The 13722-nt window shown below is 36.0% G+C and overlaps 1 protein-coding gene across 1 annotated transcript in view; it reads right to left on the reverse strand.

The window, feature by feature from the left end:
• The window catches only part of LOC149808428 (uncharacterized), a 39509-nt gene that overhangs the window by 25413 nt on the left and 374 nt on the right, over nucleotides 1–13722 (reverse strand). The window contains exon 2 of the mRNA XM_089977038.1: nucleotides 10953–11012. Within this exon, the coding sequence (XP_089833164.1) occupies nucleotides 10953–10967 (15 nt within the window). The 5' untranslated portion in view covers nucleotides 10968–11012. The remainder of the gene's footprint in view (nucleotides 1–10952; nucleotides 11013–13722) is intronic.

Consider the following 13722-nt stretch of genomic DNA (forward strand, 5'->3'; position numbering starts at 1 on the left):
CAGATTGCAGCATATGTCATCGTAATCCTTCTTGGATTCTTCGTTGGGATTCAAACATAAAATCAGTAGAACATTTTGTTATTATGACTACAAAAATGTTATTCTTGGATTAATTTTGGATTTAGATCAGAAAGCCAGGATGAAATGCTAATGTAATGTACTTCATTGGCTGGATTAGATCAGAAAGCCAGGACAAAATGCTAATGTGATGTACATCAGAGATTGGGTTAGATCAGAAAGCCAGCATGAAATGCTAATGTAATGTACTTCAGTGGCTGGATTAGATCAGAAAGCCAGCATGAAATGCTAATGTAATGTATTTCAGTGGCTCAATTAGATCAGAAATCCAGCATGAAATGCTTATGTGATGTATTTAAGTGGCTGGATTAGATCAGAAAGCCAGCATGAAATGCTAATGTGATGTACATTAGAGATGGGTTAGATCAGAAAGCCAGCACGAAATGCTAATGTGATGTACATTAGAGACTGGGTTTGATCAGAAAGCCAGCACAAAATGCTAATGTGATGTACATTAGAGATTGGGTTAGATCAGAAAGCCAGCACAAAATGCTAATGTGATGTACATTAGAGATTGGGTTAGATCAGAAAGCCATGACAAATTGCTAATGTGATGTACATTAGAGATTGGGTTAGATCAGAAAACCAGCATGAAATGCTAATGTGATGTACATTAGAGATTGGGTTAGATCAGAAAGCCAGCACAAAATGCTAATGTGATGTACATTAGAGATTGGGTTAGATCAGAAAGCCAACACGAAATGCTAATGTGATGTACATTAGAGATTGGGTTAGATCAGAAAGCCAGCACAAAATGCTAATATGATGTACATTAGAGATTGGGTTAGATCAGAAAGCCAACACAAAATGCTAATGTGATGTACATTAGAGATTGGGTTAGATCAGAAAGCCAGCATGAACTGCTAATGTGATGTACATTAGAGATTGGGTTAGATCAGAACGCCAGCATGAAATACTAATGTGATGTACATTAGAGATTGGGTTAGATCAGAAAGCCAGCATGAAATGCTAATGTAATGTACTTCAGTGGCTGGATTAGATCAGAAAGCCAGCATGAAATGCTAATTCATGTATACTTCAGTGGCTGGATTAGATCAGAAAGCCAGCATGAAATGCTAATTAATGTATACTTCAGTGGCTGGATTAGATCAGAAAGCCAGCATAAAATGCTAATGTAATGTACTTCAGTGGCTGAATTAGATCAGAAAGCCAGCATGAAATGCTAATGTAATGTACTTCAGTGGCTGGATTAGATCAGAAAGCCAGCATGAAATGCTAATGTAATGTACTTCAGTGGCTGGATTAGATCAGAAAGCCAGCATGAAATGCTAATGTAATGTACTTCAGTGGCTGGATTAGATCAGAAAGCCAGCATGAAATGCTAATGTAATGTACTTCAGTGGCTGAATTAGATCAGAAAGCCAGCATGAAATGCTAATGTAATGTACTTCAGTGGCTGGATTAGATCAGAAAGCCAGCATGAAATGCTAATGTAATGTACTTCAGTGGCTGGATTAGATCAGAAAGCCAGCATGAACTGCTAATGTGATGTACATTAGAGATTGGGTTAGATCAGAAAGCCAGCATGAAATGCTAATGTGATGTACATTAGAGATTGGGTTAGATCAGAAAGCCAGCATGAAATGCTAATGTAATGTACTTCAGTGGCTGGATTAGATCAGAAAGCCAGCATGAAATGCTAATGTAATGTACTTCAGTGGCTGGATTAGATCAGAAAGCCAGCATGAAATGCTAATGTAATGTACTTCAGTGGCTGGATTAGATCAGAAAGCCAGCATGAAATGCTAATGTAATGTATTTCAGTGGCTCAATTAGATCAGAAATCCAGCATGAAATGCTTATGTGATGTATTTAAGTGGCTGGATTAGATCAGAAAGCCAGCATGAAATGCTAATGTGATGTACATTAGAGATGGGTTAGATCAGAAAGCCAGCACGAAATGCTAATGTGATGTACATTAGAGACTGGGTTTGATCAGAAAGCCAGCACAAAATGCTAATGTGATGTACATTAGAGATTGGGTTAGATCAGAAAGCCAGCACAAAATGCTAATGTGATGTACATTAGAGATTGGGTTAGATCAGAAAGCCAGCATGAAATGCTAATGTAATGTACTTCAGTGGCTGGATTAGATCAGAAAGCCAGCATGAAATGCTAATGTAATGTACTTCAGTGGCTGGATTAGATCAGAAAGCCAGCATGAAATGCTAATGTAATGTACTTCAGTGGCTGGATTAGATCAGAAAGCCAGCATGAAATGCTAATGTAATGTATTTCAGTGGCTCAATTAGATCAGAAATCCAGCATGAAATGCTTATGTGATGTATTTAAGCGGCTGGATTAGATCAGAAAGCCAGCATGAAATGCTAATGTAATGTATTTCAGTGGCTCAATTAGATCAGAAAGCCAGCATGAACTGCTAATGTGATGTACATTAGAGATTGGGTTAGATCAGAACGCCAGCATGAAATGCTAATGTGATGTACATTAGAGATTGGGTTAGATCAGAAAGCCAGCATGAAATGCTAATGTAATGTACTTCAGTGGCTGGATTAGATCAGAAAGCCAGCATGAAATGCTAATTCATGTATACTTCAGTGGCTGGATTAGATCAGAAAGCCAGCATGAAATGCTAATTAATGTATACTTCAGTGGCTGGATTAGATCAGAAAGCCAGCATGAAATGCTAATGTAATGTACTTCAGTGGCTGAATTAGATCAGAAAGCCAGCATGAAATGCTAATGTAATGTACTTCAGTGGCTGGATTAGATCAGAAAGCCAGCATGAAATGCTAATGTAATGTACTTCAGTGGCTGGATTAGATCAGAAAGCCAGCATGAAATGCTAATGTAATGTACTTCAGTGGCTGGATTAGATCAGAAAGCCAGCATGAAATGCTAATGTAATGTACTTCAGTGGCTGAATTAGATCAGAAAGCCAGCATGAAATGCTAATGTAATGTACTTCAGTGGCTGGATTAGATCAGAAAGCCAGCATGAAATGCTAATGTAATGTACTTCAGTGGCTGGATTAGATCAGAAAGCCAGCATGAACTGCTAATGTGATGTACATTAGAGATTGGGTTAGATCAGAAAGCCAGCATGAAATGCTAATGTGATGTACATTAGAGATTGGGTTAGATCAGAAAGCCAGCATGAAATGCTAATGTAATGTACTTCAGTGGCTGGATTAGATCAGAAAGCCAGCATGAAATGCTAATGTAATGTACTTCAGTGGCTGGATTAGATCAGAAAGCCAGCATGAAATGCTAATGTAATGTACTTCAGTGGCTGGATTAGATCAGAAAGCCAGCATGAAATGCTAATGTAATGTATTTCAGTGGCTCAATTAGATCAGAAATCCAGCATGAAATGCTTATGTGATGTATTTAAGTGGCTGGATTAGATCAGAAAGCCAGCATGAAATGCTAATGTGATGTACATTAGAGATGGGTTAGATCAGAAAGCCAGCACGAAATGCTAATGTGATGTACATTAGAGACTGGGTTTGATCAGAAAGCCAGCACAAAATGCTAATGTGATGTACATTAGAGATTGGGTTAGATCAGAAAGCCAGCACAAAATGCTAATGTGATGTACATTAGAGATTGGGTTAGATCAGAAAGCCATGACAAATTGCTAATGTGATGTACATTAGAGATTGGGTTAGATCAGAAAGCCAGCATGAAATGCTAATGTGATGTACATTAGAGATTGGGTTAGATCAGAAAGCCAGCACAAAATGCTAATGTGATGTACATTAGAGATTGGGTTAGATCAGAAAGCCAACACGAAATGCTAATGTGATGTACATTAGAGATTGGGTTAGATCAGAAAGCCAGCACAAAATGCTAATATGATGTACATTAGAGATTGGGTTAGATCAGAAAGCCAACACAAAATGCTAATGTGATGTACATTAGAGATTGGGTTAGATCAGAAAGCCAGCATGAACTGCTAATGTGATGTACATTAGAGATTGGGTTAGATCAGAAAGCCAGCATGAAATGCTAATGTGATGTACATTAGAGATTGGGTTAGATCAGAAAGCCAGCATGAAATGCTAATGTAATGTACTTCAGTGGCTGGATTAGATCAGAAAGCCAGCATGAAATGCTAATTCATGTATACTTCAGTGGCTGGATTAGATCAGAAAGCCAGCATGAAATGCTAATTAATGTATACTTCAGTGGCTGGATTAGATCAGAAAGCCAGCATGAAATGCTAATGTAATGTACTTCAGTGGCTGAATTAGATCAGAAAGCCAGCATGAAATGCTAATGTAATGTACTTCAGTGGCTGGATTAGATCAGAAAGCCAGCATGAAATGCTAATGTAATGTACTTCAGTGGCTGGATTAGATCAGAAAGCCAGCATGAAATGCTAATGTAATGTACTTCAGTGGCTGAATTAGATCAGAAAGCCAGCATGAAATGCTAATGTGATGTACATTAGAGATTGGGTTAGATCAGAAAGCCAGCATGAAATGCTAATGTAATGTACTTCAGTGGCTGGATTAGATCAGAAAGCCAGCATGAAATGCTAATTCATGTATACTTCAGTGGCTGGATTAGATCAGAAAGCCAGCATGAAATGCTAATTAATGTATACTTCAGTGGCTGGATTAGATCAGAAAGCCAGCATGAAATGCTAATGTAATGTACTTCAGTGGCTGAATTAGATCAGAAAGCCAGCATGAAATGCTAATGTAATGTACTTCAGTGGCTGGATTAGATCAGAAAGCCAGCATGAAATGCTAATGTAATGTACTTCAGTGGCTGGATTAGATCAGAAAGCCAGCATGAAATGCTAATGTAATGTACTTCAGTGGCTGGATTAGATCAGAAAGCCAGCATGAACTGCTAATGTGATGTACATTAGAGATTGGGTTAGATCAGAAAGCCAGCATGAAATGCTAATGTGATGTACATTAGAGATTGGGTTAGATCAGAAAGCCAGCATGAAATGCTAATGTAATGTACTTCAGTGGCTGGATTAGATCAGAAAGCCAGCATGAAATGCTAATTCATGTATACTTCAGTGGCTGGATTAGATCAGAAAGCCAGCATGAAATGCTAATTAATGTATACTTCAGTGGCTGGATTAGATCAGAAAGCCAGCATGAAATGCTAATGTAATGTACTTCAGTGGCTGGATTAGATCAGAAAGCCAGCATGAAATGCTAATGTAATGTACTTCAGTGGCTGGATTAGATCAGAAAGCCAGCATGAAATGCTAATTAATGTACTTCAGTGGCTGGATTAGATCAGAAAGCCAGCATGAAATGCTAATGTAATGTACTTCAGTGGCTGGATTAGATCAGAAAGCCAGCATGAAATGCTAATGTAATGTACTTCAGTGGCTGAATTAGATCAGAAAGCCAGCATGAAATGCTAATGTAATGTACTTCAGTGGCTGGATTAGATCAGAAAGCCAGCATGAAATGCTAATGTAATGTACTTCAGTGGCTGAATTGCACTGGAAAGCTAGCACAAACTGTTAGTGTAACATTCTTTAGAGGCTGGATTGATGATATGAGAGACTTTAGTTTTGAAGAAACAAGCTTGAAGAAATAAATAACGGGAAGGCACTATAACAGTCTATTTTGGCCCCTAATGAGATCAAGATGAAATTTGTATAGATCAAAGATGCTCCTCTCTCTTCCTTAAATATGTATTTCATTTCCACACAGGACTGCTTTATAAAAGGAAAGAAACCATTATATAGCCAATGGTGTTCTTCTCCATTGTGGTACCTATATTTGTGGATTATGGATAAAATCTCCTCACACATATTGCAGAAAAATATCCCAAATTGTGCATATGAATGCAGTGTGTGTAATAATAGTCAATGAGAAGCCTAATAAAAATGTGATACATTTCTTGTCCAACATTGTTTGAATGATTTTAATATTTCCATTAGCTTCACTTGATTACCTCTGACACATATTTTCATTTCATCCAAAATGTTTGGTTCATGTTCATATTTAGCACTGACCTGCTGACAAAATCTTGCCAGAATCGCCTCAGAAAAGACAATGTATTTATCAACTTCTTCATGAAATGTAGTGCATACACTGTGTATATTTATAATAGCAGAATGTTGATACTGTGTATACAGAAGAATTAAAAATGTTCAGAATGTCAACATCGAATCAGTTTTGTTCATTTATCATTCTGTGGAAAAGCTTAGTTTATTAGTGTATATTGTTAATATTCAAAGAGTGTTCCTTATGATGATTGACTGGTCCAAAATTGATAACTTTAAATTAATATGGGGGAGGGAGGAAGGGAGAGAGAGAGGTGGTACAACAGCTGTCAAGTAAACATCATGTGGAGCACTTGTTCAACATATGCAGCATGATTTTGTTACTATACCAGCTTAGGACATCAGTTTTGAGACATTTACTGTCAACACAATGAGTGAACAGGCACTGGTTTTGTATTTTATTTCAAATAGATCTCCAGTCAGCATGATGAGTGAATAGGCACTGGTTTTGTATTTTATTTAAATATATCTCCAGTCAGTATGATGAGTGAAGGCACTGGTTTTGTATTTTATTTCAAACAGATCTTCAGTTGGCATGATGAATGAACAGGCACTGGTTTTGTATTTTATATCAAACAGACCTCCAATCAGCATGATGAGTGAAGGCACTGGTTTTGTATTTTATTTCAAATAGATCTCCAGTCAGCATGACGAGTGAACAGGCACTGGTTTTGTATTTTATTTCAAATAGATCTCCAGTCGGCATGATGAGTGAACAGGCACTGGTTTTGTATGTTATTTCAAATAGATCTCCAGTAAGACTAATTAATACAAATCTATCTGTTCCAGTGCACACTGCCCCCACCCAATATTTATCAATGACTTCAATAATGTGGGATAACCAATTAGAACTCAATATTATCTCATGTTTTAGGGTTGTTTTTAATTTTAATAAAGGGTCTTAAGTTCCTGTATATTCAGTGGGCAATATAATCAGGAAGGCATTTTGGGAAGCAATATGCTATTAGCAAAGTTCAGTAAAAGTAAATTTCAAAACTCCTGTGATGGAGTTTTACTTTGTGAAACACAACAGCAATGGGGAGAATTTAATTCTTTGTACATACTGCAAATAACGTATCATCATAAGACATTCTGGAGTGTACAATATCTGTTGATATAGGAGCACCACCTGTAAGAAATACATTCGACATGCTGAAGTAAACGTTCAGATCTGTTCTCCTTATTTTTATTCATTTTATTAATCTTGTTAAAATACTATAAGCTAATCTGTGCCTTTTTAGAAGATTTTAGCCATGAAATTGACTCAAAGGTAATAATATGCACACACTTGTATTTGTGCAATTGATTTGTGTTAATAAAGCATTAAGCATTAACATCCATACCCGACAGAGTTATTTATTATTGCTATGTTATCTGTAAAGTTCCCATTAAACTTGAAAATATCATGCTCCCTTTCCACAATGAAATGGTCAGTCCCAAATGTGATGCATTTTTTCTATAGAGACAAGCATATCCCATGGTAAGATGTAGTGGTTCTAACAATGTTAACAATATGGTCATCAAGAACAACTTGGTTTGACCAGGAATTGCTTAGTGAATCCAGCAGGGAAGTTTGAACACCAGTACCATCAAGTCTCCAGTGAGTGTAGTGATGAACACTAATGACACCTGTAATGCTATTAAACTCCTAATTAAACTATTGAGAGAGAGAGTAGCAAAGATGGCATCCATCTCATTAAGCCTATATTTTGCACTCCAAAGGTTTCTAAAGACAGAAAATAGGTGTATGTTTTTATTTAATGTCTGTGGCTGTGATTATGTGAGTGTTTGCACATGTTTGTACTTGTATGGTGATGATATCTGACAGTACTAAGTCTGCCATTTATTTTTTTCCTTTGTACATATAAGTGTATTAAATGCTTTGCACAAGACAAACAAGTTATTTTCTTTATTCAGATGTGTTTATAGGCTCACATGAAAAGTTGGGTTATTCTCAGTTGGATGATGTCGTCACTTATTTTGGTCACACAGACAAAGCCCCTTGGGACCTCAAAACAATTTCTCGAAAACCACACAACACTGTCTGAGCATATGGCAGGTATGCATTCTAGCATATATTTACTTGTAAGATGTAAACTTATAACTAAACCTTGAATAGACATGCATCACATGTTATTATTGTTACACTGAACAATGAAACATAAAAATCATCAAACTTTCAGGTCTGAAAATTGCAGAAAATGTTTTATATGTGCATCAATATGGATTCCAAATATACTGAAACAAGAAGCAAACACACAAGCATGCATGAGTTCAGGGACATCTGGACGTTTTCAAAGAGGCTGTTTAATCAAGTATAAAGAAATTTCTGTTGCAGAGTCTGGCAATTAAACATTTCATTTATAATCTGATTTGATGCAAATATACATTTAAAGTGTATATTTCTGCCAAGATCTTCTCTAATAAACTACTTTTTTGAAAACCTGTACATTTATTGAGCCAAAAGGAGGCCATATACCATTGGCATTTATTGTGCCAAATGGAGGCCATATATCACTGGCAATTATTGAGCCAAATGGAGGCCATATATCACTGGCATTTATTGTGCCAAATGGAGGCCATATACCATTGGCATTTATTGTGCCAAATGGAAGCCATATATCATTGGCATTTATTGTGCCAAATGGAGGTCATGTATCACTGGCATTTATTGTGCCAAATGGAGGCCATATACCATTGGCATTTATTGTGCCAAATGGAAGCCATATATCATTGGCATTTATTGTGCCAAATGGAGGCCATATACCACTGGCATTTATTGAGCCAAATGGAGGCCATATATCACTGGCATTTATTGAGCCAAATGGAGGCCATATACCACTGGTATTTACTGAGCCAAATGGAGGCCATATATCATTGGCATATATTGAGCCAAATGGAGACCATATACCATTGGCATTTACTGAGCCAAATGGAGGCCATATACCATTGGCATTTACTGAGCCAAATGGAGGCCATATACCATTGGCATTTATTGAGCCAAACAGAGGCCATATACCATTGGCATTTATTGAGCCAAATGGAGGCCATATACCACTGGCATTTACTGAGCCAAATGGAGGCCATATATCATTGGCATATACTGAGCCAAATGGAGACCATATACTGTTGGCATTTATTGAGCCAAATGGAGGCCATATACCATTGGCATTTACTGAGCCAAATGGAGGCCATATACCATTGATATTTATTGAGCCAAATGGAGGCCATATACCACTGGCATATACTGAACCAAATGGAGGCCATATTCCACTGGCATTTATTGAGACAAATGGAGGCCATATACCCTTGGCATTAACACAATCATTAGTTTTGAATGAAAAAAATTCAGAGAATGATGAAATTATTAATTAAAACACTTGTAAATGATGGATGAAGACTAAAAGTTAAATGAGGGCAATATTCTTATCTTTTTCTTGCAAGCCAAGTAAAGAACATGTAAATAATGTTAAACTGACCAAAGGAAAATTCTGGTGCCAACCAAAATATTTCCCCCCCACTAAAAAAAGACCTTTAATAGTAATGTTGAGGTGTGAAGACAAACATAATGAAAACCTTGTTTGTTTACTTCATAATTTCAATATGGAATAATATAATGTAAGCAAGAAGATTTATATAGTTTGCAAATCTTTATTGCAAATCACATTAAAATACTTCACACTTATTCTTTTTTGCAATTATCATTGATGAGGTTAATTTTATGTAAGATATTCCTTGTAGTCTTAAGTCACATGTCATATTGTAAAAGAAAGAATCACTAAAATCCTAATCTTTCATCATCATTATAAATGCTAAAAATAAGTCAGGAGTGGTTTTTGGGAAAGGCAATTCAGTTCTAATTTTGATTGCAAACTTTTTATTGTTTGCTCATGTTTGAAATTTAACTCATTCCTAAAATTCACATCTCATTCAATTTGATCTCTGTTTATGCATTTCAGTCTGTTTATTAATTGAACTACCATAAATAATAATGCTGACAACAGGACAGTACGCTGTGATGTTTTTTTATATCTATACCTCCAACATTTTCCAGGTTGGGAGTACTGGACATCATATTTTGAAACCCTAGCAATAACCTTTTTTTTTGGTTGTATTGTCCCGGCTTGTACTTTTGAATATGGGGGCTACTTCAGACTGCTGTTTTCAAGGTAATGAAACTAGTAAAGACAATGATATTTCTTATGGGAACTTAACAATTATGAGAAAAAAAATCCATATATTCTATGAAAGTACCCCATCACTATAAGGTCCTTCATTATCACATCAATCCAGTTTGGCTGGAATGGTCATGGATCCCATTCCAGTGTACCGGTGAAACTTATATGCATCACTGACTTCATTATAAGGTGATTCCACTGTAATGTAATACACTCTATGACTTCCAGTGGACAACACTATAATGAGAGAATGCTGTTCAAGCATAATGTACTTCCTTATGAGGTGATCTCACTATAAGGTAATACACTATGACACCAATGGACAACATTATAATCAGGGAATACTGTATATGCATCATGTACTTCCTTATAAGGTGATCTCACTATAAGGCAACACATGACTCCAATGGACAACATTATGATGAGGGAATACTTTATATGCATCATGTACTTCCTTATAAAGTGATCTCACTATATGGCAGTACACAATATGACTTCCATGGCCAGTACTACAATGTGGAAGTACTGTATATAAGAACACTATAGTGGAATTAAATTTATTAACTGATAAAGAAATCACCAACATTTAGTAGTACAAGAAATAAAAACTTATTTCCAGAGCTAGGGTTTGTACATCTATCCTTGTTAAATTTTTTCTATTAGTACCTGTTTGTTACCCATTTTTCTTCAGTGCTCTCACTGTATAAAGAAGTCTCCTAGCCACTTCTGCAAAAAGAATATTAAAAGTATATTGGAAAAACTACTGCTTGCATAGATATTTTTACAACTGTGACTTGAATCCAAAATACAAACCTTCACCTTTAACTCATTTTTGGTCATCATGAAGAACTGTTTTTCACTGGATACATACAGATTTTGTTTTAGTTACTGTATGACAAGTAAATTTTATTTACATCATCACCATCCTTTGATGCCAAGAAAACTGATGACAGACTAAACTTTATGATATACAGATTTTGTTCTAATGACTATATCAAAAGTAAATTTTATTTACATCATCACCACAATCATCATCATCATCCTTTGACATTAACTAAGCTGACAACAGACTAAAGATAATGATCTAAAGGTACACATGGTTCTCTGTTTTGTCTGGTCTAACTTGTAATTTTAAAATCAAATTGGTACCCTTGGTAGAGCAACAAACAAACATTCAAATCAGAATATTTTTTTTAATATTTTAATAGAAAATCTGAACTCAAATTGTGCGGGTTTATCAAACAAGTTTGACACTATTCTTTAAAAGAAACAAACAAGGTGCACTGTCGACTAATGCAACTTTGAATTTACAAGAGAACAACTTCAAGCCTACTAAATCACCTGAAATTCAAACTCTGACTCAAAAGGTAGTAATAATGTCAAAAAGTGGTTTTTAAATGATTTGTAATGTACTTAAATCATACATTAGAAGCATATTCAGGAAGTTCCTCTTGATGTTGAGATATTTAACAGTAACTGAATGTGCCAATGGAATAAATAAAATTATCACAAATTCAGCAAGGAGACATTTAAAATCACACGAGTTTATCACCTTTCATAAAGATGTAATTTCCTTTTTCAAAAGGGAGCAGGTGTTTTCAATAGCTTTCATTCTTCACTAACACAAACAAGTGCCTGTGGATGCGGCATTTGTTTTGCATCAACCTGAAGTATAATGTGATAGATTTTGCTTGGATTCATCCCAACCCACAAACTCAGACTTGTTCTAGATGTTGTTGTTGTTGTTGTGGGGTTTAACGCCATTTTGCAGCACACGATAGGCTATACATGGCGGCCAATATTAATGGTGGAGGAAGAAGCCAGGAAATCCCCAGAAAGAACCACCGACCCTTGAGAAGCTACTGGCAAGCTTTCTCACATACCCACATTGGCCGAATCCGTGTTCTAGATGTGATTTTCCTAATATTTCTTATGCTCTGATGATAACACCATAATGTCTTCCAAGTTTAAGACACACAATTTGTAATAAGATGCGTTTAAAGCATTAATGCAGTGCAAATCAAAGGGCATGGATCTTAAATGTTCTGCACCTTATATGTCATCAAAAAAACTATCAGATGACAATTATTGATCATTATAGATTTTAACAATGGTCTCTAGTAGACCAATAAGTTGTTCTCTGCTTTTTTTTTTACTCTAATGTTTGCTAGAAGACCAGTAATGTCTGAAAGAAAGAAAAAAAACAGAGCAACTTGTTAGTCTATGGTGGCAATGTACTAAACTGGGTCCAGAAACCAATAATTTATGTATTTCTCAGGGTATCTAAATAATAACCTTCCAAAGGAATTTGTTTGTGTGAGAATCCAAATAAAGTGAACAGTTCCTATTTAAAAGTATGTATCATCAGATAAGAAAGTGAACAAAGTGAAATAGTTCTGAATGCCAACATGACCTATTTGACTTTAAAACAGGTTAACAGAAACAGATGAACAAAATTAGTATTATATTTTAAAATAGCAATTTATATTTAAGATCAGTAAATGTGCATACCTGTATGACTTTTACTAAAGAGCAATATTTGTTGTTGTTGTTGCTGTTGTTGGGTTTAATGCCATTTTTCAGCACACAAAGGCTATACATGGTGGCCAGTATTAATTGTGGAGGAAGAACCTGGGAAAACCCCAGAAAGAACCACCGACCCACAAGAAGCTACTGGCAAGCTTTCTCACATACCCAAATTGGCCGAATCTGAGACTCGAACCAGCAATATTTGTGAGGATGTCAAAACATCATGAAATATAAGTCAAGAGATTCTTCTTTATTCGGGTCCCTCACAAATTCCCAGCTATATAAACTGGCACCATTTGAGGAGTCCTCCCCATGAGTCAGAAATTAATGTATTTTATATGTCTGTGTACTCCCCGAAGGTCTGTAGTGTTGCATTTTCATAAAAGATCAAAAAGAATTCTTTGTAAAAAATTTATTTTCAATTTGGGGTTGATCTATCTAATATTGATACAAGTCAGAGTACCCAGTCTGGTTCACCAAATTTATTTGAGGAAAAGGGGGTCGTACTCCCTTCCAGATACATATGCATAAGGCTGTTTTCCCTCCCCCACCCCCGTTGTGACCTTTTGCCAAAAGGTCGCCTTACTGTCCTGTGTGCCATATGATATATGCTATATTGTGTGTATGTACGATTTTTGTGTTAGGTAGGCTTCTTACCATATTTATCTTTCCATTGGACGTCTCCTTTTTTTAGAAAATAATAAAAGAATGAGGAATGTATCTTTATCACCCTTCCTTTGCCTTTTGTTTGATTCTTCTATGCATGTTGGGCCCACAGGGCTCGTATCGTTGCTTAAAACTGACCTGTCATACATGTAATATATAATAAATAATAGTTATTATATACTGTAGTATATGTATGACAGGTCAATTTTAAGCAACGATACGAGTCCCTGTGGTTGGGCCT

This window comes from Sinohyriopsis cumingii, chromosome 1 (genome assembly GCF_028554795.1).
Source record: "Sinohyriopsis cumingii isolate HCF-2022 chromosome 1, ASM2855479v2, whole genome shotgun sequence".
In the NCBI taxonomy this organism is placed as follows: domain Eukaryota; kingdom Metazoa; phylum Mollusca; class Bivalvia; order Unionida; family Unionidae; genus Sinohyriopsis; species Sinohyriopsis cumingii.